The following is a 25,968-nucleotide window of genomic DNA, read 5'->3' on the forward strand; positions in this document are numbered from 1 at the left end:
TAGTTAATATTCGAGATTAAAGTTGAAAAAGTGATTGGGCCTTTTAGTTTGGCCTAACACAGGGATTAGGTGAATGTAGGCAACAAAAGTAAAAGTAAAAGGTGTAGTCACTCATTGGCAGCGTGGTCCATTGTGATATTCAAGGGAAAATTCAAGAGCCTTTTTTGATAGTTAAGAGGCAGTCGTGTCTTAAGTCACTTTTTCTTTGTGGAGTCCCACAGTTAAAAGGGAAATGCAGATGGAATATAAAGCTGTCCTTTCTTTGGACTGTGCTGTAGTCTTTTTTTTAATCCATCTGTTGAGACTGGGGCCAGCGTCTTTGCTGAAAGCAGGTGTCCATGCCTTCTGCAAGGGGCCTTTGGCTAAATCTCTGACTTGCATCACTTATGTTCTGTCCAAATCTTGCTTAATTGCTGTTAAAGGGCCTTCCTAATATGCTTTTTGTGCATGTTGCAGCTGTTTCATGGCTTTCCAGGGAAACGTTGCTGCTAATGTTACTTGAGGGTCTCCGTGTCGGAGAAGGCTTCAAAAGAAACAAGTCTCGTTGAGTGTGACTTGGCCGTGCCAGACGCCACAAGGACTTCACATAAACTCGTCAAAAACACAAACCAGGGTCATTTATCATTTTGGTCAGCAATCCACACCTCTATTCTAAGGCTAACTTAACTGTGAGTCTGTTGCTTTCTCTTAACTACTCCGAGCACTACTCTTACAAAAACAAGAGGAGACAAATATTTATTACAATGTAACCATTTATTTCACTCCACTACAAAATTATATAATTATTTAAACTATAATACAATCTCCACATATACATAATGTACAGTTTAAAGAGAAACAGAGCATATGATACAAATAGTTTACAGTGTAAATTGTACTTTCATATAAGACATGAACACACAGTTCCTCACTTTTCTAGGAGTGTTGCTTGTAAGATTTTTTTTATGTTTAATGTATTTGTAATTAGCATTTATATTTGAAGGACTAAATATAATACTGAGATGAAAACGGAGTACAATCAGACTAAATGAGATAACATTTTTACTGTTGAATAGCTCTCAAAGCGATCAGTCAAATGAATAGCATCAGTGTAAATTCTTCCCACTGAAGCAATGCAGTGTGCGCCTTTTTCAAAAGATAATATCAGTGTCATTTTGAACGTTTTCCTGTAGCCATCGATGCCAATAAACAGTTCCATTAAACACAATTTGCTAGTCAGAAGCTAAACATTTCAATTTCAGACATTAGTAATGTCAGAGAGCTGATCTATGAGACGTGGTGCCACCTTTCCTCTCGGTAACACACTGCAGGAAAAACCATGTTTTGGCAGAAAATATATTTTCTGGAGGTCTATGCAGAGAAGAGTGGGTCTAGCTACAGTATGAATGGTCATCACATTCACATCTGAAAAAGTTTAACTAGGTTTGATACAACTGGGCATGACAAAAAAAAGTATGAATTTTTAAAGTTTAAAGTTATTGGTTTACATTCATCAATCCAACCAGGATGTAACAGCAAGTGTGTTTTTTGTTTTTATTTAATATTTTCCTGTAAACATTGGCAGTATGTATCTTCAGGGAGGCCAATCTGCAGTACAACTGGCAGCTGCACTTTCATTACCACATGGTCAACATAGATGGCGGGAAAACTGGGCCAGTGGTTACTTTCAGTCCCACGTCTCTACCGTCCAGCTTCAATTATCAGCCCGGTATTGCTTCATATTTTCATTAATCTGTACATTTCTCAAAGTCACAAAAGGAGCTAAGAATTGAAGGTTCACACAAAAAGTTGCCATCTGACCAAATGTTGTCTCTGTCCCGAAAAAGAAACAGTTTGGCAAATCCTACAGTACAAATAAAATGGAGGGTCCTCCACAATGGCAGACACTGCAAGGAGAGTGAGTACACGCTTACCTTTCCCTGAAGTATATTAGTGTGTCTATGTTTTAGAAGATATCTATCAGAGAGAGAAGAACAAATTGTAACACTGCTTTGCTGCCAAAAAGCTTTATCCAAGCAACTTAGAAGTACCTCCCTTATCAAAGTGCAGTGGTGCTTCTAAAGTGGAAGAGCGAAATAACAACAGATGAACTGTGATCGGTTTTTACAAGATGGGATAAGGTTGTTGTAAGCACAGGAAAATGTTGTTGAAAACAGTCTAAATGTTTTTGGTCTTTTTTCATTTTTTAGGGAGGGTAGCTTGAAAGAAAATGTTTAAAAGATAAATGAAACATCGGCATGACATGTAAAAGGTCCCAGGACAAACTCAAACCAGGATACCACATAGAAAATGTATTTGGACATTTCCTCACGGAAAACAGCAAATCAGAAGCCTGCTTACTACTCCAAAGAACCTACACGTCCTGTGTAGTACGTGTAGTAGTAAGTTAGGCAATGAAACACAACGAAACTAAATGTGCCACACTCCAAAAAACTGTTCTTCTAGGCTAATAAAAAAAAATGATATGGGTTTTAAAGTTGGTCCAGTGATTGCCGAGTGTACAGCAAATCATGCTCAGGTTAATTATTGTTCATTTTAGAATATATAGCTTTTTATGAACAGACCCAGCATTAAATATAACTATCTAGTTTAACTTTCAGGTCATGAGCTGTGCACTGGCTCATTCCACAAAGGCACCATTACAGAAAAGGGATAACACATGGGGTACTGTTAGTGTGCAGAGCAGGAAGATATCTTATTCATGTATTTACCTGTCAGTCTCAGCAGGTGTTAGATGAGAGACAGACCTCCAAACCATCATAGAGAGCTTTCATTTATCAAAATCTGACTGATGGTGTCTAATATGTTTGTGTCCATCCCCTCTCTGACGAAACCCCTAAAAGTGCAATGTTTGGTCCCATCCTACATCATCAAGAAAATTGGTCTTACCATTATTCTGAAGGAGAAACCGTTTATCACTAAATCTTCACATCTTTAGTGCATTTTTAGGAAAGTTTTTCTTTGTAGACCTTGTGTCTCACTTCAGGTTCTGGAAGAAAAGTTGATTCCAGTCACCATCTTCTGAATCTTCTCTTCATTCTTCAGTATATTGGACCTTACAGCACAAATCTTGTCCTGCTGGTCCCTGATCAGCTGCTCCAGCTCAGCTAGTTCTGCCTTAAGAGGCTCCACTGCCCTGTCTGTCGCTCTGCAGAATTTACAAGCATGACACACACACAGAAACACAGAAGGGATGATTCATTACAGACATGCAATAATTTTATTAATTCATTTCATTTTATTTATATATCGCAAGCAGAATTGTATATGATGTTTTGGAATCTGTAAATGAGAGCGCGAGTCTGTCAATGAACTGGCAATGAAGTATATTGCCATATTGTTATGGATGTGCCAAACCAACCTCTGCTCCTGCAGCAAGGCCTGTGCATGCTCTTTGTTCTCCCGTCGCCAGGTGTGCAGTTCAGCCTGCATGGCGTCCATGTCCTCCTGTATGTAGTCCATGATCTTACCCAGAGGCAGGGTGCTGCGGCACACTGTCTGGATGGAGGAGCGGAGCCGCTCTATCTCCCGCGTCACCATGTCCCGCTCCTTTTTCCGTGCTGCTTCAGAGAGCCCATTCTGGAAGTGGAGGTGGTGAACACAGTGGGTGAGGTTCAGGGGATGACATTTTTGGTATTGTCAACTTGCGAAGAATTTGAACATTGAATTAAATCTGAAGAGTGTATGATTAAATTAAATGATTAATTTATTTTCATATGCAAGTTTCTCTACATCCAAGTCTTAATGGGAATTGAAAAAAACAGTTGATATAATCTGCATGATTTAAACAAAACATTATCAAACAGCTGTAGGAACACTAACAAAAATCACTTGTGTCCCTAGACCAAAACATAATAAACCCTCTTTAGGAATTCTGCCTTTGCCAGAAAAGTCTCAAATGACCACAACCAGAGCAGGGCTGCATTTAGTGGTTTAGGATTTCAAGGCTAAAAATGTTAGGCAGGAATTCTACCAACCTAGCTGTATATATAAAGATCAAACGTGCGGCTGAATTGTGTCGGCCAAAGTAGGGTGACTGGTAAATGAAGGCCTCCGGTGTATGGTGTGTGTGTGTGTAATGGGGGGGGTTGTCCATCCATGGTGAAAGGAGGGAAGGTATCAGGAGGACCTCCCTTGGCAGGGAGCAAACCCAAGGATGTTTGCTCAGCTGGGCTTTACCAAGGCCTCTGAGTGTGTGTACACACACACACACACACACACAGGTTCAGGCGAAGCATACAGTGAACACACAGCCCCCACCCGCACTCTTGGTATTAAGGTCTTGTTTATTTCAGTAACAGGCTGTGGCAGTGGGGTTATTTTACTACAGCAGTAAGTAGCAACTTCAACACTTATGCCTCCTTTTAAGTTCAACTCTTGGCCCAATTTATGCACAGATGGGAACACCTGCCTTCATGAGGCAGCAGAAATTATATCTGCGACAGTGTGTAAACTAAATGACAGTCTCTTCAAAACATACGATCTGTCACAGAGCCTGCTCGGGCAGCCGGCCACATATGCTTGGCATAGCTGGCGCATATAGCATTTGCCTTATCAAGCCAAACATCTCTTGAAACAAACTAAACAGCACAGTAATTACAATTTTAAAAAGGCAGCTGGAATAGACAAGACCACAGTGCAGAAATGACATCAAACATCACCGTTTGACATTATTGATTTTCAGGAAGCAAGTACAAATTTCTGACAACCTCACTCTTCGTTACCCATTTGTGGTTGTTCGAGAGTGTGAGGGTTGTAACGCCTTAGCCCAGCGGTCCCCTAACAAGGTGGGTGGCTTTCCAATGGGTGCTGTGAACCCTGCAGCTAGACAAACACACTACGGCTCATTCGGCCTGCCTGGCTGCGGTTTGGTCTGCGCAGCCCAGACAGGACCCCCCGCCCCCCTTCTCTGTTGGAAAATAAAAAACTTGGCACGAAAACATGACCCCTGGTTCGTGTGCACTCTGTCGGGGTAGATATAAATCACAGCTTTATGGAGGTCTCTGTCAGGGTCTACGAGACCTGAGTGCTCCTAGTTTTCCTTTTTCTCGCCCAGATCACAGAACAATATTTAGACGTGGTGACCACAGAGGAGTAGGAGGTAAGAGGGGAGGGGGGGCAGATTTTCCCATTATCCCAGACAGTGGCAAAAAGCCCAAGCAATGGGATGACAATGGTGCTAGAAGGGGCAGGTGGACTAAGAGTAGGAAGTTTGGTTTAAAGTGTTTTGTACCTACAGTACAGCTTTGTTAATCGAGGTGACCATCTTGTCAAAGTACGTGAGTAAATACCTCAATCTTGTTTTCATCAGCATTCATGTTGTTGTTGAACGGAAACACACTTACTTTTGACTCTAAACTCTCTGCTTGGCTCTCCTTCAAAGGAGGGACAACAGAATGAAATTCTCATGGATGTATTGTAACAATAAAATGTGAAATTCACCCAAATGCATAATAAGCTTAGCTAAGAAATGTGGGCAAAATGGTTATTTATGGACTGCTAATAGGGATTTTATTAGGCAAGAGGAAAACATGCTTCAAAGTATCCTCTGACGAGAAAAATGGCGGGCATGCATAGAACCTGTCAGCAGCAGAGCAACCTCTAGGGTATCATTAGCTGGGAAAACAATAATTTAGACTTTGACTAGTTGTTGGCGCTTCCATCACAAGGGGAGAAGCTTCATTATAGTTTATTCATTCATTAATCAGCCACTCTGGTCAAAACGGGAAGATGAGAGACAAATGTACAAACCTCTCATTCTTTGCCCACAATCAATGTATAGCGGTTACAATAGGTTGTGGCGCAGTGCGCTTGATTTCAGTTGCTAAAGACCATCCCTCTTTCTGAACTCACGTGAACTCTTTCATCATCACAAACACAAGTATGACAAAAAAAGGGTCTGTCAAAAGGACATGTAGATCATTAAAGACCACATATAACAACTTGAGAGCTTCTGGGAAGAATTGTACTGGCTACTTGTGGCCATTTGAAGACGCTGATGCACATCCTGATGGTTTTTACAACCTGTCCCTGAGAGCTGAGCCAGGGAGGGAAGCATGGGATAAGAATTGGCTCTGGACGTTGTTTATGGGCTTCCTCACCATTTTACATAGAAGGCCATTCAAAAGTCTAGCTAGATCATAAAAATAGCTTGAAGTCAGTGAGGTGAGGAGAAAAGCTTATGGCCGATGAGGTTACAGGATGTTGCTGCAAGGGTCATTGTAGCCCCCTTGGGGAGACAACTGAGATCACCACTCTGGGCTACAGGGTGAACTTAAAGGGAACCTCCAAAAAAGGGACCACTAGCCAGTGCTACTACAGTGCTGCTATACTGCAGTACCTGAAAATGGAAACTGTATTTTAAAAAGGTGGTGCATCATTCAGAGGTTCTCATGGGAGAAAAGGGCTATTTTGAAGAGTGTAAAGATTTGACTTCTTACATCATAATCAAACTGTGCTGTCAAGGTTGAGGTCTTGTCTGATAACAGCTTGTGAGTGCTTCAGGTAGGTACTCCTCATAACCATGACCAAATTCCTTTAACAAGTCAAAATGACCTCTACAAAAGTAATATGACTAATGGAACGCCACAGGGTCACTTCCTTATGTTTCCACAAAAAACGCTGGATGTTTATGAAGACACAGAGGTCTGCAGAGAGGAGTATTTATTTTCTTGACAATTCTGCAGAGAGTATTCTGGCCCTTCTCCTCCGTGACTCTCACTCAACAGCCATCCATTTGTATGCCACAGGGTTTATTTATACATTAGAAACCTTCATCAAGGCTAATTTGATGGGGGCAAAGAAAAGGGGGAAAGAGTACACAAAAATTCTTATGAAAACGCAGCTGCTGCAAGGGGCAGATTCTGTCTAAATAAAACGAGAAGTATCTTGGAATAATATACAATACCGCCGAGGGGTCATGAGGAAGGTCACCCCCGAAAATATACAGCAAATTCTTTGGTCACACACACTGTGGTGGGACATGGTTTAATACAATCATTTGACTGTTTAAGAATTCCCTTTATTTACATCAGTACAGCAGTGGGGCTCCTAGGCACTGACATTAACTATAGCAAAATGAATTCAGAAATGACAAAGAACACAAATTATAATAGGGACAATAACATACAGATTTTTGAAACTGAGAAAGATGTCGCGTCTTAAATCAGGGTGGTTTGTGACTCATTTAGACAGTGTTTTGATAAACTTTGGTGTTTAAAAAAATGAACTGCGGCAGCTGAAATTTCAAACCTGTCATACCACATAGAATGAGGAAGCTCAATATTTACATTTTTGACCCTGCGTGTTTTACCGTGATTACAAGAAAAAGAAAAAGAAAAAGAAAAAAACACACGACTCCATTAAGCTGACTTCTCCACCCTTTCATGTCTGGAAGGAAGTCATTATAGTTCTTTATCCAGCTGACGGAGCACGGTCAGGAGGACTGAACAGTTCCTATGTGCTGACATACCTGCTCTAAGCTGACCACGCAGGCCATACAGGATACTCTGAAATGGAGGTTTAGAACCTCTGAAACTCCACAAGGCAAAGCTCATGTTACATAAAGAGCGCCACTATTTTGGATGTGTTGCCTGTGTGTGTCTGTGCATGCATGTACTTGCATAGTTTTTGGGAGATAATTTATTTTTAAGAGATTGTTGAGGTGGGCAGAGATTTGTAAACACTACATTTAAAACGTCAGCATGGTTAAATACTGGGCCTACAAATTCCGGTCAAGCTACTCCCGTTTACTGGTGGCTGAGCTGAGACAATGTCAGGTGTGAGTTATGAGGGAAGATGTCTGAAGCCACAGTCAGGAGAGGGATAGATCAGGGGGCCTTTCTGCATGAGTGACAGTCCAAAACAGTGCATCCATCAGAGTCAGGGTGGTCAGCTAGGAAGGGATTCTGGGAGAGCATGCTTCAGTGACGAGGACCACCCAAAGCAGACAGCGTACGCCACCTCACGCCATGGAGTACAGACCAAACTGTAAGCTTCACACTGATTCACACTCCAAATAATGATGAAAGATGTCTCTCTTTCTCTCTGGCTGATAAATAAGCTGACAGAGGGGAACGCATGAGAAACAGCAGTAATGCATCACCTTGAAAAAGTTGGACTTTCATGTCTAATATAAAGTCTAACTCAAAGAGAAGATGAAAAGAAAGATATAACTCAACCTGTGTGTGTGTCTGAGTTTTAATGGAGGACGTTTAGAGACAAAAATACAGCAGGACTGAAAGCCTTTGACTGAAAAACTGGTTGTGCATTGTCCGTTTACTGGATTAAGTCCATACACGGAGAAGGGGTGTGAACAATCAGAACAAGATTGCTCTAAAAGCTAGTTCGCAAGATGGCAAATACCCTCAAACTGTACAAAGAACAGAGAAGTCTGTAATCAAAAAATGTAAGCATACCTAAGATATTGAGCAACCCCAGAAAACAAGCTCATTTTGCTCCAGACATCTTAATGTGTGTGGTCTGTTAGGGGCCATACTTGCTTGTCTGGTTATTAGGCCTTCAGCTTCACTGAAGGGGAACATTTTTGTGGTTAGAAGGTGGTGCAATTACACCTCTCCACTCCATTTGTTTACATCTTTCTTTTGATAATAACCAGTGTTGCACTGGGCATTTCACTGAGGTTAAAACGCTTGCCCTGGAGAGCAAACTTTCCAGAAAGAATGGCTGATTGCACTGATGGTGAGGTTTAACATTTACCTGTATTATGTGTTACAGCTAGAGACAGGCTCAGATAAAGATGAGCTGAGAAGAGAAGAGAACCAGGCTGATACTGCCCTCTAGTGGAACTACTACTATAACTGTACATACCTGTTCTTTAGATTTTGGAGATGGGGACAGCTCATAGTCTTTCTTGGTCTCAAGTATCCTTTTGACTAGGCCACCTACAGTGAGAGAAACAACGAGGGTAAAAGTCGAAGATCTGTTTCCTCAAATTGGCTTAATTCAGCAAGATGAAAAATGGCATTAGTGCTCGTTCAAAAATAAGGGTGAACTAAAAAGAGACAAAACAACTATGACCATGTACCATGTTTGTCTTCGCTGTTGAGTTCTTGTGCAGTGTCCTGTAATTGAAAAAAAAAAAAAAAAGTAGATAAGTATCCAAGGCTTTTTTTTATTTTTTAAATTTTTTACCAGTGGTATTTAACAACTCGCTGTTCAAGTCATTTATCACCTCCATCTTAGGAGCATCTGAAGGTGGAGGAACCGCCTCCTCCACGACAAATTGCTCATCGTCGTCCTCCTCATCCTCAGACAGCCGATTTCCATCCATGATGACTGGTGCTGAGGGCTTGGCACTGGTAAGCCTGAAAGACAGAAAGAGCTTGACTCATTTCTTCCTGAAAACTTACATATCATATTATACTGTGTGAAAGGTGTCACACCTTTATCTTTCATGTAACTGTTGACTGGTTAGACTGGTTACCCTCGTTCCACTTGCTCTATTATTATACAGTCACAAACACCATCTTCATCCAGTGTGTTTACTGCATTTTGTTTAATAATCTAAGTCATGATCCATAGGTTTGCTTAACATCCACGCACCCCCTGCAGTTTCAAAACCACTGACTCGTGACATTAATGAATATGTGTGGTGGAGTCACCTCTCAGCTGGGGTCACATCAGTGTAACTTTCCTGTCTCTTGACTCGGGGAGGTGCTGGGCGAGCACTGCTGGGCCGTGGTATTCGCCTGCTGCTGGAGGATGAAAGGATTAGGATGCGTGTGTATTTCTACGAGCAATTTCTATTTTGATTCACGGGCTACACCTTGTGAGACGATACATGTTGCCCAGAAAAACAAACATTCACAATATTAATAACAGTACAGCTGCCCAGACAATTCATTTTAACTGATTAGTCAGTTTAAAAACAGAGCATTCATAATTATAATACATAATTAAAGGCAATTATGCAAGTGACCTACTGTAACATGAATAATGCAATAACATTCATACCACACCCCGAAAATGACGACATAACTAAATTAACATGTCATCATTACACTTCATAAGCTTCATAAATGTATCATGTATTAAATGGCTATTGCACAATATTGCAATTTCTTTTGTTCAGGTTTTGATTATATTGTATCGAGCCTGGTTTATGTCTGTGTTTTACAGATAAATGTGAGAGCAGTAGTGAAAGTGAGATTTTTTATGTGACAAACAGCTGTGAGCTGTTTTATTTTGTAAGTGAAGAGTAATGTTTGATTAGTACCCCGTACAGTCCCTCAACAAAGCTGTAAGTGCTGTAAGTGTTGACTTCACAGACCTGGAGGCCATGTCGGATGGCACGGAGGAGCCTGCAGTGTCTCCATTTTCCTGGATGGCAGGCCTCTGGGCTAACTGATCATCTCCATCTGTGAATAAGACAACAGTGACTTGAATTATTAATTCGACACACTGTGGCACAATTTCAACAAGGACACAAATTCTGCCATCTATACTTTTCTGGAACTAATACAAACTGATAAAACTTTATGTTTATATCTATATTACGTCTTTTTGCCACGTACATTTTCTTATTGCAAACCCGACTGTATAATGAGGGGGGATGTGTCTTTGTTTTGCCTCTTGTGGGATTTCTTCCTTTTGTCCATCTGTGCTAAGGGTTTGTTTTTGTTTTTTTGAGACATTGTATATGATATTGGCCTTTCATAATAAACTTGCTCAGATGCTTTAACAAAAAATATCATTGCCCTTAATCACCGAGTGTGTCACTCAGTCACTCAATGAGTGATTGCACTGACTTTATGACTCGATGTGTAGCCTGAACCCAAAGGAGCTCTCTGACATTTTGAGAAAGACACTTGCTGTCTGAGTCACATTAGAGGATTATTCATTTGATCAATAATCTCCTTTTCCATTATTGAAGCTTACCAAAACAATCCTCAAAATGCATTTTAGATCAAGTGCACGAGCTCTGCTGTCATGCTGACCCCATTTCCACTTGATAATTTCTTGTGTGAATGTTAAAAACCGTAACATTTTTATTGCATGCAACTGCACAAGAGAGATGAAAAAGGGAACACTTACCTCCCTCGCTGTCAGATTCATCTGTTGAGAGCAGAAAAACACAAGGCATTGTTAGTTCCCATTTTAATACAACCATAAAAGAAAGTCATTTCAGAGCACTGTGACACCCTAAGTGTGGGGTGTGAAAAATAGATGAACTGATATTTGTTGAATATTTGTAATACTAAATACTAGATCTTTTTTGGAAAAGTTTTTCTTAATATCAGTTCGATGAAGCTTTTATTACTTCTGCCAACAGTAATCCTGATGAGTCATTCCTACCCCCCACTAAGGGAAACTAGTCAGTTATTTTATTAGACAAGAGTAGTGCAAGCAGAAAGCAGTCAACTGTAAAATCTATTTGGACATACTAAAAAAAAAAAAACCTTTCTGCCAATGATTAAAGTTCAGTTATTGTAAACATCCGTAATAACTATGTGAGATATGCCTCATTGGTATAGGTGAGCAAAATAGGGTGTTGGGGTGGAAAAAGAGTTGGGTGGTACCTTGACCTCCAATTTTGGGTCTTCGTCTCTGCCCTTTGGCAGATGAAGGCCGTGGTATTCTAGCTGGACTATCAGACTGTGAGAGAAGGAAAGACGAGCAGGAAAAACGTATACAACTTTAGGGCAATAAGCACTTAAAGGCAACATATCACTCACTAATTGTCGGTATGATTTGGCTCTCTATTGTGCTAACCATTCAACATTAATCTTTTTTTTTTTTTTTTATCTAAACCTCGGGTACACTGAGCTACGGTATAGTGCTATTAAGCACAAATAAACATGCTGAATTATATTTTAAAGCATGCTACAGACAGAGCTCTCCATGCAAAAACATTCTGGGATGCAGCAACATTCTAGCACAGCACACAGAGCAGCTTCCTTTAGGAAAAGCCAAATGACAAAAGTGACTGGTCAGAGAATATGCATTGGGAGCTTCAACAGCAGACATTCTTGCAGAAGCATCATGCAAAGGAACATAATGAAGATGAACAAGAGCCAGGAAGACAAAAAACTATTTTGAGATGCAAAGAAGAAGAAGAAGTGTGAGAACCCTCCTCAAAACAGCACCAAACAAAGCATGGCTGGTATTGCTTAATTGAACATCTCAAGCCTTACCACACACCAACATTTACACTTTACAATGGCAACTTAGTTGTTTTACAGCAGACTTACTGAGAAAGTTCTTACCTGGTTCTCAACTGCTTCTGCAGGCTGCACAGGCAAAGAACACAGCATTACCGCATACACAAAATCTTCACATGTATCAATTACACAGATAACAAGAGAAAATAAGACCTCACAAGTCTGCTAAACACTATTCGACAAGGCCATTGCAGAAGTGACTAGATTCTAACACTAAAACGTCTGCAATACACAGGTCTAATTCTCTACTGATTGTGCAGGGCTTAATAGTTGATTTTGGTTTATAAGAAAAGGTGTTACAATATTTAATTTAACATGTAAAATCAAAATATCTATGTTTCTCGAATTGGCTGACTGGACATACAGGAAACTCTGCCACACCATGATTGCAGATAAGAAAATAAAAATGGCCACAACGATAGACATTATATAACGTGTGGACTTTCTACCAAAAGAGAAGAAAACTTCCAGACTTACCGCTGGCACAGGTTTGGCTGTTTTGCTGGGCTCTTCGTGGCTGCGTTTTTGCTGTAGTTCCTCTGATACTCTGACCTGGGCACAAACATACACACAGAATGTAAAAAAACGCATGTGTTGCTAACATTTAACACATGAGTGGGGTTAAGTGGCATACCTTGCTACTGCCACTCTCTCCATTTTTGTTCCTCTCTTCCCCCTGTTTGTATCGCTCTCTCTCTTTCTCCCGCTCTTTGTCTCTGTCTCTTCGTTTGTCCTTGTCTCTTTCCCGGTCTTTGTGGGAATCCCTCTCTCTCGTCTTTTCTCTGTCTCTCTCTTTGTCTTTTTCCCTTTCTCGATCCCTCTCTTTGTCCTTCTCCTTGTCCCTGTCTTTGACTCGTCCTTTGTCTTTATCCTTGTCCCGCTCCCGGTCGCGGCTCTTGTCTTTGGCGTGGTGGTCCTGCTCACTGCGGTGGTGCTTGTCAGAGCGCTCCCTGTCACGGTGGCTCTCTTTTTCAACATCTCTTCGTCGGCTCTCCTGCTCTTTGGGCGGGTCTGGGTCCTTCTGGTCCTGGCTCCCGCTGCGCTCTGTAATCTTTTTCTTCTCCTGGAAAAGTTCATGTCAGCACAGAGGGTGAGGATTTAATACCAGGCACGGCTACATACTCGAAAACTCATCATTTGATCATCTGACTGATTTTTTTCAAGCCCGCTAATACATTTTACACCATATGCTGGACTGAGCAGATTAATACATACAATACAATACATGATACAAAACTCCACAATTTGAGTGGGATGAGATCTCTCACCTCTTTATCCAGATGACGTTCACGTCCCTCCCTATTTTCCTTGTCCTGTGACCTGGAGGTGCTGGCCTTTGTCTTCGGGTCCACTTTTTCTCCTGCAAGCACTCGCTTCACCGCATCATCACTGGACATCTGCAGATCAAGTGCAGGAGAATCATTCAATTTAATTTAGCCATAATATCATTAAGTAGAATTAACTGTTAATATATTTAATAAGGAGGTTAAAGCAGCATGCAAACTTCTGCTGTGTGTCCTCCCTGTGGAAGGGGCAAAGAAAAGGTTTCAAGAGTGCAGCACAAATTAACACTGAGGCAACAATGTAAAAGTTCTATTTACCAGTGTTAAATGTTCTTCAAAGAAAAAGATGGATACAAAAGCTTGGAAAAGAACAAATAAATATCAGAAAAGCTCAGAAAGAAATTCTAATTTTTGTGTTTCTAATTTGATTCAACAGCATGTAGCATGTATTTGACTAGTGGCGCATTCCTTATCTGAATATATCTTACTTTCAGAGCTAAACGCATAAAAGTTGAGAAACTTGACATACCATCTCCAATACAATCGTAATCAAGTGTCTTCAGAACAGCAAAATCAAAGCAAAAATGTTGCATAATATCTGAGATGAATTCATTTAAATTACCAAGGATTGTCTATATGACATGATATCAAAATACTGTTTAAAGAACAACTATCCTCAAGGCACCAACTCATCTGTTTACACTCCACCTCCAGGGTTCAATTAAAACATTTCAAAGCTCTCCCAAAGGTGACTAGAAAATTTCCACAAGAGTATAATATTTTGAAGTTAAAAAAATACCACTGTGAATTTTCTTTTTATGTAGTGCCATACTACATTTGTTCAGGATCAATGAATGAATAGGAGACATTGGAGAATTGAAGAGTGAGTGTTTCCCAACCAGCTTTTCAGTTTGTGGATGTGTGTAATTTTGCAAAGAACACAGACCTTGTTGAGGCAGCACTTGGCTATGGCTTGCAGCAGCTCATTGGTTTTCTCAGGCTCATGGCCGGCCACAATGCGTGCTGGCTTGGCTGCCAGGGGCTCACCACTCACCAGCATCACGACATCTATCGCTTTCTGGAGGAAGACTATCTTAGAGTCCTTATCCTAGAAAGAAAAAAATATGCTGTGATGAGCAGGAAAGTGCACAGGAGAGATAAGAGATAGGATGTGGTTGTGAAAGCAAAGGGACTCCAATGGGAGTTATTTTCCAACACATTGTTTTGAATGATTAAACCCCTGAGATACACATATCCTTGCAGTGTTCAACACGAATTACATGCTACAATTCTACATAGTGTGCATAGCCATGCATAGTTACTGTCCTGACACCCAATTTCTGACTATAATTGGCCTAACAATCTCAATATGTGTTCACCCTTTAACTGATTTCCCACCTTTCATTATTAATTTCAAGTGAGAATCTTGGAAGAACAAATATCCAACCCTCCTTTGATTTATTTCTTGCATTCTTGTATGCATGTAAATAAAACAGACCCTAGTCCAGACAAATGACCCGGCTAAGCAGTGCTTCTAGTCTATCAGTCTGCCACATCTAAGAAGCCTGCCAACTGTGTAATATAAGGACTTGTAGCTGGTGCAACCACCTGGGCCTTCTGTGTAACATCTGATAATAGGCTGGCCTATGCAGCGTTGATCCCTTTATTTATGACATTTCTATTGAGTAACCCACTCTTGCACAGGTGCTCTCCAGACAGTTTAATAAAATACATAATTGATGTTAAACATTATACAGAAAGAGAGGTAGTTAATTCAACCCAATGGAGTGCCTTTCAGATAAGAGATGACAAGGATCAATGTAGAGGAACAACAGTGTGATCTCTAGAGATATGATGTTTTTGATCACATCTTAAAAATCCAATGCAAGTGAGTGACACACACAGTGGTATCCTGGTTACAGTGAACTATAGTTAAAGTTTCATCCCCAGCCAACAGACGTGAAATTTTGGTGTCATCTTTGGACTTAGAACTAATGCTCAATTCAGACCAAATTAGCCTACCTTAACAGCTTTGAACAGTGACATTTATCAAAGCCTAGCATCTTCCCATCAAGTATTGATTTGGGGTCAGCTCTCAAACAGCAGACTTGAGTTCTGACACCTTGGCAGGCCCTCTCTGTCATGTCCTGCCAGATCCTCTCACTCAGTGTGTCACGCAGCGTGTAGTGTTACCGCGACACGCAGACTGTTCCATGTAACGCACAGGTGATCTCAAACACATGTCACGCTGCTGCTTAGGACATATACATATCCTATACACATGCAGCACATTAACAAAGACAAATTTATATGAAGGGAACACTATTAACCCGCGTATAGTGATATCAGTTTTGTGTAGGAGGAGGCCAGAGGTTACAAAAAAACAAAACAATATCCAAACAGTTTAACCAGGTGTACAGTGTGTGGTCAACTTACCTTAACGTTATCTGACTTCATTTCATTTTCTCCATACAGGCCTTTCATAAAACCAGTGCTCCTGATGACCTGAAATGATTACAAATAAACACTCTGTTGTCACATACCTAAAAATTAAGAAATAAATAAAGTGGCTGATGTACATCTAGTCCTCAAATCTATTTGATGTCCCAGGATGTAGCACTAGTGGTTCTCTAACGCAAGCTTATAGTGATAACAAAGTTATTTTGTCAAAAATCATTTTAAACTTTAACATTGCAGCTTCTTAATCTACATGTGAATTACTGTCACTGTGTAGTTAATTCATGAGTGCTTTTTTGGCCCTAATAGTCCGGTTCAAGAGTTTATGGTGAAAATTCAGTTATTTGATGGCCCATTCTTGCAGTCAAACACATAATCAGAAGCACGGAGTCCCACATGTTGACATGCTTCCCTTGATCAAATATACACCTACAGTGAAATATTAGACTGCTAGAAGGCAAGTGAGAATGAGATCTTGAAACAGATTTTGCTGTGATTGACACCACGTGTCAAAAGGATTCTGTTGTAACAAGTTAGCAGTGTAACAGAAATAAAATTCAGTTGTGGAAAGAAGAACTTTGGTATCTGGATTTGAGTTGGTGATGGCGCATAGAGAAGATGCTTGCCTTTGGTGTGGGAAACCTGGGTTCAATTCCCACAGTGAGACATCCACCATTGTGTCCCTGAGCAAGACACTTATCCCCTAGTTGCTCCAGAGGCGTGCGACCTCTGACATGTATAGCAATTGTAAGTCGCTTTGGATAAAAGCGTCAGCTAAATGAAAAAATGTAGATTAGATTTTATTCTGACGTCAAGTATTTCATATATACTATTCTAGCTACATTCTCCATCACTGAGTAACAACTTTTTTCATGCCATCTAACTCATCCTGTCCCCAAGTGGTATATCACCTCTGTGTTAAACACAGATTAGATGCTTGTGATTAGTACTGACCCCGGTCTGTACCTGACAGTCTCTTCACCTGAGAGTAACAGCTGCTGTGGCTTGCTAAACTGATCCCAGCTGCCAAGGAATCAGACATTTTAGTGTAGCATCACTTCCTTCACTAGCACCAGATCGGCTTCGAGTATATCTGTAACTTACTCATCTATGTGTTCCTCAGCTTATTTTGCAAGCAACTTTGAACAACACAAACAGATTCCAAGAACGGTAACGTTAAACACATACACAGCGATTAATTATAGCACAACGTAACCCTTAGCATTAACGTTATCAAACAGCCCAGCTACGATAAGCTGCTCAGCATCAGTGATCACAACGTGACGGGTTCGAAGAACCAGACAATATTTAGCCAAGCTAATACTAACAATAATCTCACTCTAGTTAGCTAATAGTGGACTAAACTGGTTTGTTGTCCTCATGTGGGCTCAGGTCGTGCCTAGCAACTAAACGCAGCTTTGGGTATTGCTAGCTAGCTAACTAGCTAACCCACTATGTTAACTTAATAGGAAACGTAACATGAATTGCTGGTGGACGTTAGCAACTCTTTCTTCGGTTGATGATTGACCATAATGATTTAACTGATTGACCATCCCTATTCAGTAGTGGTTTGGGGAAAAAAAAGGTATAAAAGGTATTAACATTACAGTGAAGTTAGTGTTAGCTAGCTAACTTATAGTTAGCGTCACTTATGTTGGTTCATGCTAACGTTGGTGATATAGCCAGTTAACTGGCTCGCTTGTATGTGTGTTTTCTGACATTAGCCTTTTCATAAATATTGGGGGGGAAGAGGCTCATTGAACTACTTAAACAATCATCAGCTTGCTAACGTTATCGTAAATGTAGCAGATCAATCTCACCTCACTGAAGATGTCGTGTAGGTATCGAAACGGCGGCTTGCTTAGCAGTTTCTCCGTGAGAGGCGGTTTCTTTATCACTTTGCCCAGCGTGTCCTGGGTCTTTTTTACCACTGCCCCATTCATGGCAGCAGTAGAAAGGAAAGCTAAACCGTTTAAGCGCAGAAGAGAGCAAGAACTAGTAGGTACAGAGAAAAACTTGGTGGCACCTCCGCTTGGTTGCTATGTCAATATTCTGCAATCCCACAGTGCATCATTAATTAAGACTGCGCATGCGCCGAGGGCTTTCGGTTGCTAAGCGCTGCGTGTGCCCATAGTAACGGCTAACAATCGTTAGACCGACAGACAGATAGATCAACAGATAGAGGTCATCAAAACTACAACCGATGGGAGAAGCATCCCATTCTGCAAAAACATCCTATACATTCAAAGAAAGTCTCCTACAAATGCGTGTAGAGCAGAATTGGGATTCCACTGGTGATAGATACCCAAAAAAAAGACACTAAACTTTCTTATGCACCTCAGATCAAATCCCCAAGACTCCCTCCAGTCAGGGGGGAAAAGTTCATGACTGACAGGGGCCCCAAAAATAGGTAAAAACGTATATAACATTATATTATTTTTTACATTATATAAACCATCATCACTGAGTATATATATATATTTCAAATATATTAACAAAATTAATGATCACTTTGTTTTTGGCAATAAAATCCAAATTGACCAATAAGTAAACATCCATATGGACCGACCACCTGCCTGCATCTGCATGAAATGGCCTGGTCCTGCCTTAGCACGCTTAGCCTATCAGTGAGGTGCCTAGTAAACCAAAATCTGGTTTTCAAAAAAGGAAAGAGAGAAAAGAGAGAGAGAGGAAAGACAAAGGAAAGGATGTCAATCTGTAACCCAGTTTGGAAACAGTAAGTAGCTCAGCCTGCATGTAAGTTACAGACATGATATGATATGTTCATTTAGATTAAATTATGGCCATTAAATGACATATATAGATACAGACTTTATTATTCCAATCATGAATGGCAATTTATTTGAGAAGCCTGCACACACAGACACACAAATCTATTGTAACGTATTTAATCAGGTGGTGGTGATACAGAACTGTAGGTAATTTGGGTCAATGTTCTGTAGTGTTAGTATCATTTATTGGTGTATGGCATAATTTATTATATACTGTTTATATGCCTGCCATTGTGGGCCCAATTAGATTTTTTTGTCATGGGGCCCAAAATTACTGGCGGCACCCCTGCCTCCAGTTCAAGGCTCTTAAAACCCAAGATCTGATCCCAGAAAAGAGTCACATGTGCCAGCTAGTCCTCCTGAGACTAACAAATCCTGCAATGTGTCACAGACATCTTTCTCAAGCCAGCACTGCTTTACAAACACCAATTAGAGTAAACCAAATGATCACTCAAAGCAAAAATACCTATTTGGAAACAAAAATAAAAAAAACTTGAATGCTATCTGGCCCTAAACAGAGGTTATGCTGTCATCAAGCAGAGGTTTGGTACTTCTTACCAAGTACAGGGCCACACCCTTGCAATTGACATCAAAAGTCTGGTTACCGAAAGAATATCCAGTATGTTAGCACTGTACAACAGGTGAGATGGAAACAGAGACACATTTTCTCCTGAAATGTGATAAATATCCAAGCAGAAGAGACCAATATTTTGAGAATTTCATTTCCATCTATTAATACCAGATTTCAAAGAACTTGAAGATACAGCAAACCTTGCCATCTAGTAGGCCTATGTGTGTGTCCCTGTGTCCCAGCCTGAGGGAGAGTGAGTGCTTCAGCCAACTGTTGCACTCAGTCGCTTTGTTGCATTTCTCAGATCAGAATTGAAATTCTCAAAACGAATTGTTCAGCATCCACATCCTCTATTCACTTGTGCACATCATAAAAGCAATTTCTCATTACTTTGAGCAAGCTTTGACACATTGACACAAATGATTATGTACAATTGTCTGCTGTTTCCTACATTATCAATTGCTTATGTCATGTTGATCACAATGTATTAGACCTGTCTCAGTTGAATAGTCTTACCCCCCAAAACATCTAGGCATAAGTTCATGCATATGTCACTACATGCAAAATGGTCAACCGTGTATATATATGTGTATGCATATATATATATATATATATATATATATATATATACACACAGACAGGAACCTCAGCCTAAGGTGTTTCCAATTGTAATTGTTACCGTCGTGCTATTTACTGCTGTAAAACGGTCTTATCTTTTTCTTTTCTGTATCACAATGACATGGTCTGTCAACAAATTGCAGTTTGAACAGTAAAAGCGTAACTGTGAATCCTGTACAATCTTTTGCAATGTATAACTTTGTACAGGTGAAAGTGATATATGACGTATAGAAAATGTGCCGCCTTGTTCATTTTCAATCATTGTCATAAAAACCTAAATTGTACATCAGAAAATCCTTACAGACTAAACTGTTATATTGATAATATGACTAAACATTTTGACTATCTTGTTCGTAAACAATGACACAAGCACTTGTCATTCTGATGGCACTGACATGTTCAATGACCTAAATATTTACTTTTGAGTGATAGACTAAGGATTTTGAGCAAGGTAAGGGCTTTTGCAGGTCATCCACTCTGTTGTGCTGTTTGTAAGATCTGTTTCGAGAAGTGCACTTACAGTTTTACAAATGCTGAGGATGATTCGAGAAATGTACCAAAGCGACTACAGCAAAACTGTAACTTGAATGGCCTTGATTGCATTAATTCATTTTCTTGTTATGCCATATTGAAGTGTAAACATGATTTCGCTTCAAACCTCTGCTTTGTCAACATTGTTTAACTGAAACATTCATGCCAATAAAGCACACTGAACTTGATAGATAGATAGACACTGAAACGTTTTGGCATCAGAAAGATCAAATATTTTGAGTATGGGGAAATGTGGAAAGCTGAGTAGGTCTTTTTGAGCCAGATCTCCTAAACAATGAGCATGTTTCCGTTGTCTTAATATAGGCTATAACGCACGACTTTGATATACCTGTTTGGTGAGTTTGGTGAAAAGAAAAAAATACCTGACAAAAAACAAGGTAGGCCTACAGACGGTGCTGCATCAGACGCGCTTGCTGCTTCGTGCTCTCAAGGTAAGTCATTTACTTAATGTGACTTCAAGAGACAGAAATACTTGAATTATGTATTACATTCGCTATAAAAATGACCACAGTGTTTTAATACTAGCTAGATGTATCGTAAAGAGAAATGTGTCGGCTATAGATAGGGATTGGTGAGATATTTTTTTTTACATTTGTGTTTAAAGTTATAGTAATGGTACAGTGATTGTATCAGCATGCCTATTTCTTAAAAAAAAAGAATCAGAAAGCGTGCACACAAAGCTTTGTATTTTCTTTTTTTTAAGAAACACGTGATCAATATACATAACAGTAAGTAACAGTTCACATAAATTAATATAATAACATAGAAGCAGATGGCATTTTTAATAATACTGCAGATTTTATATGAAAATTATGTTAAGGAATTCTTTTTATATACAGCCATTTGACTCTTAGCCATGTTAAGCTTGTTTGGTGAGTCAGCATTGCAGAGAAAAACATGAACAGCAGACATCTGTAAGGGGAAAAAAATCAAATCCAATTGTCTCTCAAGTTAACATCTCACTGAATTCCACTCTAATCTAATGGCCAACTGTCACTGCAGTTCTCTCAAAAGACAGGAGTGATGTTTCGCTGGGTCTTGTTTGCTTTGTTCTTTGGTATCTGTGCCAGTGCCGGAGAACAGAAAAGAAAGAAGGCAAATCCTCAGTCCTTGTCAAGAGGTGGGTGACCCTCCTTTCCTCAAGCATGCACAACTGTAGTTTCAATCTCAGCAATCATCAGCTAACAGAAGTCATAGCTGTGAGCGCTAGTTTGGGTCACTCTACACACAAATAAAGGCCTGCATTTGAATTTTAAGTGAACCAAGCAGTGTGCCACATTCATTGTTCTTCATTGCTGTTTTGTCCTGCAGGATGGGGGGACAGAATTAGTTGGGTCAAAAGTTATGAGGAGGGCCTGTCAAAGATGGTCGAAAGGTAAGACTCTACACCTTGATAACAGCCTTTAATTAAAAAAAATCTGTTTGGATATGAGTTTTGGCTGTGAGAAAAGAATGTAAATGGGAAAGTGTAATTTGTGCCCTTTATTTCTTTGATGTAACTGCATCCTCAAGCTGGTGGTCTAACAGATGGCATGCATATACATTACTATCATCTGATCACAGACTTTCTCACTTACAATACAGCTCCTCAAAATACTGCTGTCTGATTATAGATATGTTTATAACAACAACAACAATAATAATGTATTACAAAAGGATTCTTTGACAGATTTCCCAGCAACCATTTGACTAGAAAAAAAATATATACCTTTGTGAATCTCATACAACAATTTATATGCAGTCTGCGAGCAGGATGTATTTTCCTCTTAATGTGTCCATACGGATGATGAGGTGACGTAGAAAGGAAAGAAAGACTTGTTCAAGTTGGTTAAAATACTGTATAAGTCATTACTACATTTGCTCTATTACTAATGGAATGCAGCACCATTAATGTAATGTGTGGATATAGAAAAGTCTGGCATGGGGACCCGTTTCTCAATGATCATGTTGCAAGACCGCGCAGACACCCATCGTTGTGCTTACTGTGTTCACGAATGTGTTGAGTTGTTTCTCTGTGGTTTTGCTCTCACAGTAAGAAGCCTCTGATGGTCATCCATCATCGAGACAACTGCCCGCACAGTCAAGGTACTGCAGTAACTCTGGTTTACTACATCTGAAAAACATTGAATATAAAAATATAGGCTTGCATATCCTCCACTGTCCTTCTAACCCAGACTTGGGCTTGGTGTCATGGGGAACACAATGGGTGTGTTCTGTAATACCTGCCAAACAGGCAATGAAAATAGGTTAGAATTACATTCATTTATCACGCAGCTGGTTTCCTGGAAGTAAGCACAATGGAAATCTCTGCTGGTGTTTCTAAACACATAAACAATAAAGACCACCTACAGGGCAAAATCTGTTTTTTTCTTTGGATTTTTGTCAGGTTTGAGGGGAAAAAAGCTGAATATTTTACAGCCTGCCTTTCAAAGTCTGAACATATCAGTACTTCATTTAATTGTGAAAACCATTATTTTTCTGTTTGATTCACAACTCAATTACAGTATTTGAGGACAATCTAAATAAGTTGGGTTTCATACATTTATAGTTTATTACATTGTGTAATCTCCGGCAATGAAACTAGGCATGAATAATCTGCTGGCCCCACCTTCAAAACTTGTTTCTAACTTGCCTGAAACCCTCTGTGTCAGTCAAATTGTACATAAATGCATGGGCAGGACTTTTATGAACACAGTCTGTGATAAGTGAATATAATTGGCCACATTTACAATTCCTGCTTGCACATGTGTCCCTGTTTGAATTATTAAAGTTGGATTGAAACTGCATGCATTTTTGGGGAAGCATATGAATATTGAGCATATGTATAACTTTAATGTTTACTTAAAAGCCAGTTGTTGTTTTTTTCAATGTCAAATCTAAGATAAACAAAATTATTTCAACAGTGCTGAAGAAGGCATTTACTGCTGACAAGTCCATCCAGAAAATGGCCAAAGAGGATTTCATCATGCTCAACTTGGTGGTGAGTCCTTTGGGAATATGTGAAGAAACCTTGTTTTACTGTAAAACAGTGTAGACATGTGGAGGCTGCGTTAAGTAGAGAAAAACGCTGACCGAGTGACTGATATAAAGGGGTAATGTGATGAGTGAGCATCTTGGTACCTTCTTCTGGTATAAGCATTTTACCAGTCTGTATGCATTTTTTTAGCACTTTGTAAATTGATATGCAAATTAGTCTACAATCTTGAGGTGAATCATTGACAGTGTAGCAATATCAGGTATAATTAAAGGTTTAAATGATGTGCAAAGAGCAATAGCATCTGTGAGTAAATTAGTACAAAATACGTTATACATACTGTCTGAATTTATGCCATGCTACTGTTTTTTTTTAATAGGAGGAAACTACGGACAAGAATCTGGCCGTTGATGGCTACTACATTCCCAGAATCCTTTTTGTTGGTAAATACTTACACCATTTATCATAATTTAGAATTCATTTAATCAATTTTCAGTCTAATAAGACAGGCAATTAAAAATATTTGAATCGATAAGACTGGGTCAAATAGCAAAACTTACATCATTTTGAGATATTCAAATCTCTCACAGTATATTTTATGTATTTTTAACAGAATAAGGATTCCAGTATAAGAGATTCATTGCATTCACATGGCGCTGATGAGAAGGAAAGAGATAAGGGCTAACAGACTCAGTAGTTTTGCATATTAATGGTGGAGTGGGAGGTGAAACTAGGACTTTTCACTCAGTCCCAAATAACCACTAGTCCTAAATAACCAGATTTCACCACATGATGTCTCACTGAAACTGACACCTGTCATCTGTTTTTTTCCTCTTTCCTCTACCTTCCCACACTTTCTCTCTTTTACTTTGACATTCACTGTTCTCTCCCTCCTTGTCAATTCATATTTTCATTCCTAGTTGCTTATAATGAGTGTCAGAAAAACACGAGCAGTTAACAAAATGAACAGCACAAGAGTTATTACAATCAGATAATGTTGATCCCTCTCCTCAATTTATGTGTGTGACACGTCTTTCTGCAGATCCATCCAAGACTGTGCGCACAGATATAGCAGGAAAGTACAGCAACTACCGCTACACCTACAAGCCTGGTGACATGGCACATTGTGAGTGACCGTCCACTCTCTCTAATGATAGTTTGGGTGGGGGTGCATGCCTCACCTGTCAGCAGTGTGAAACTTCAGACTGTTTTTGTGAGATGGGTCTGACAGAGAGAACGACTGGCTTCATATGAATGTTAGCGAGGGACTGCAGGTTTCAGGTTTGAGCAGGGTGGCAGTTGAGGAGAGAAGTTTTGCAGCTGTGGTGCTCTAACTACTTTTAGAGATAAGCGCGTTCACGTATTATGTTTGACTTAAAGATGAAAAACCTGTGTTTACATTCAGTATTGATGTAAACAAACCTTTAACTTGAGCATAAAATATGTATAGCTTGGCCTTAATTGTTGTTCAGCATAAAAGATCTGTTAATCAATTTGAGGGTCGGGTTTCAATCTCGCATTAGATTTTTGGTACTGAGGCTACATTGTTGTTCACATTTGGATAACACATTGTGCCTTTAATATATAAACACAAATTACATTTTGCCATATGATGTCGGTCTTATCAAAATGAACCTAATTGGGTGTAATGGTATTTGTAGGTCCAGTTTATCATTAAACTTGAATGGACGTTTTGGTCAAACAGAAGAAGGATTAATGCACCAGGGTATTATGATCTTGGAAGACGACTATCTAACTACTGTACTTTGAACTTGAACTTACACAGGCTAACATGATATAGACTTCATAATGGAAAGCTCCACTGGGCCTCTGCAGCTATGCTTCCAAGATATGTCTATAAAACTGCGCTCACTTTCAATTTGGTTCAACACAAAATTTGACCTGATGATGGAGCTAGATGAAACAGCAGGGGAACATTATGCCAATGTGCAGCATCGCAGATCTGCTAGACTTAGCAAATATCACCTTTGATGCTACATTTTACCAATAATGATTTAGTTACTTCAGGTTTTCTGTGTGTTCATATTTCAGTGTAGACCAAAATGGTGAACCCACAGATCGACATTGCCATTGCTTACTCGCTACTTTTCTCAAGAAATAGGTTTCATAGGCTTACACTTCTGGCTTCATAACAAATATTGTCGTGTGAGACACTATTCATGTCTTGCTAGTGTAAAGTATTATTATCTAGAAACAAGATATCACTATTTTTATCTTAATTAATTTGATGATCTAATCTTGAGTAGGCCTATTCAATGGCTTGTAATTGAATTATCTACATTAAACAGAGAGACTGTAGCATTTCTGCAGTGAGACTTTTGTCAGTAAGGAAAAATATTTATGATCTTTATTCTTATTTGTCCTCTCTTTTTTTAACAGTGGCCGAAAACATGAAGAAAGCCAAAATGTTGTTGCACACTGAACTCTAAGATGGCTCAAGCTGACATCAGACTTCTCTCCACCCTCCAGTCATGCTGGGCAACCTGCTCAGTGGTCAGCCCTGAAATGTTTACATGCT

General features: G+C 39.7%; 2 protein-coding genes across 8 annotated transcripts; one reads left to right on the plus strand and one right to left on the minus strand.

The window, feature by feature from the left end:
* Positions 1–738: 738 nt before the first annotated feature.
* Positions 739–17,990, minus strand: traf3ip1 (TNF receptor-associated factor 3 interacting protein 1). Of its 2 annotated transcripts, none has more exons than XM_046054049.1 (16): positions 17,743–17,990; positions 15,902–15,970; positions 14,412–14,573; positions 13,451–13,579; positions 12,817–13,245; positions 12,660–12,734; positions 12,228–12,251; positions 11,541–11,616; positions 11,056–11,076; positions 10,292–10,379; positions 9,624–9,713; positions 9,194–9,326; positions 9,047–9,083; positions 8,830–8,903; positions 3,362–3,579; positions 739–3,148 (listed from the first exon to the last, which is right to left on the minus strand). In XM_046054049.1, the coding sequence occupies exons 1-16, from the start codon at positions 17,863–17,865 to the stop codon at positions 2,983–2,985; spliced, it is 1,914 nt and encodes a 637-aa protein (XP_045910005.1). In that variant the 5' UTR covers positions 17,866–17,990; the 3' UTR covers positions 739–2,982. The 2 variants fall into 2 exon arrangements, with proteins under 2 accessions (XP_045910005.1, XP_045910004.1); XM_046054048.1 differs by having other exon boundaries at positions 9,624–9,716.
* agr1 (anterior gradient 1) lies at positions 16,985–25,968 on the plus strand. Of its 6 annotated transcripts, none has more exons than XM_046054055.1 (10): positions 17,043–17,092; positions 18,265–18,332; positions 20,759–20,886; positions 21,458–21,575; positions 21,767–21,830; positions 22,488–22,540; positions 23,359–23,435; positions 23,809–23,872; positions 24,472–24,555; positions 25,830–25,968. In XM_046054055.1, the coding sequence occupies exons 4-10, from the start codon at positions 21,479–21,481 to the stop codon at positions 25,877–25,879; spliced, it is 489 nt and encodes a 162-aa protein (XP_045910011.1). In that variant the 5' UTR covers positions 17,043–17,092; positions 18,265–18,332; positions 20,759–20,886; positions 21,458–21,478; the 3' UTR covers positions 25,880–25,968. The 6 variants fall into 6 exon arrangements, with proteins under 6 accessions (XP_045910012.1, XP_045910011.1, XP_045910006.1 ...); XM_046054050.1 differs by lacking the exon at positions 17,043–17,092 and adding an exon at positions 18,471–18,659 and having other exon boundaries at positions 18,106–18,332; XM_046054054.1 differs by lacking the exon at positions 17,043–17,092 and adding an exon at positions 18,534–18,659 and having other exon boundaries at positions 18,106–18,332.

The sequence above is a fragment of the Micropterus dolomieu genome, linkage group LG07 (genome assembly GCF_021292245.1).
Source record: "Micropterus dolomieu isolate WLL.071019.BEF.003 ecotype Adirondacks linkage group LG07, ASM2129224v1, whole genome shotgun sequence".
NCBI lineage: Eukaryota > Metazoa > Chordata > Actinopteri > Centrarchiformes > Centrarchidae > Micropterus > Micropterus dolomieu.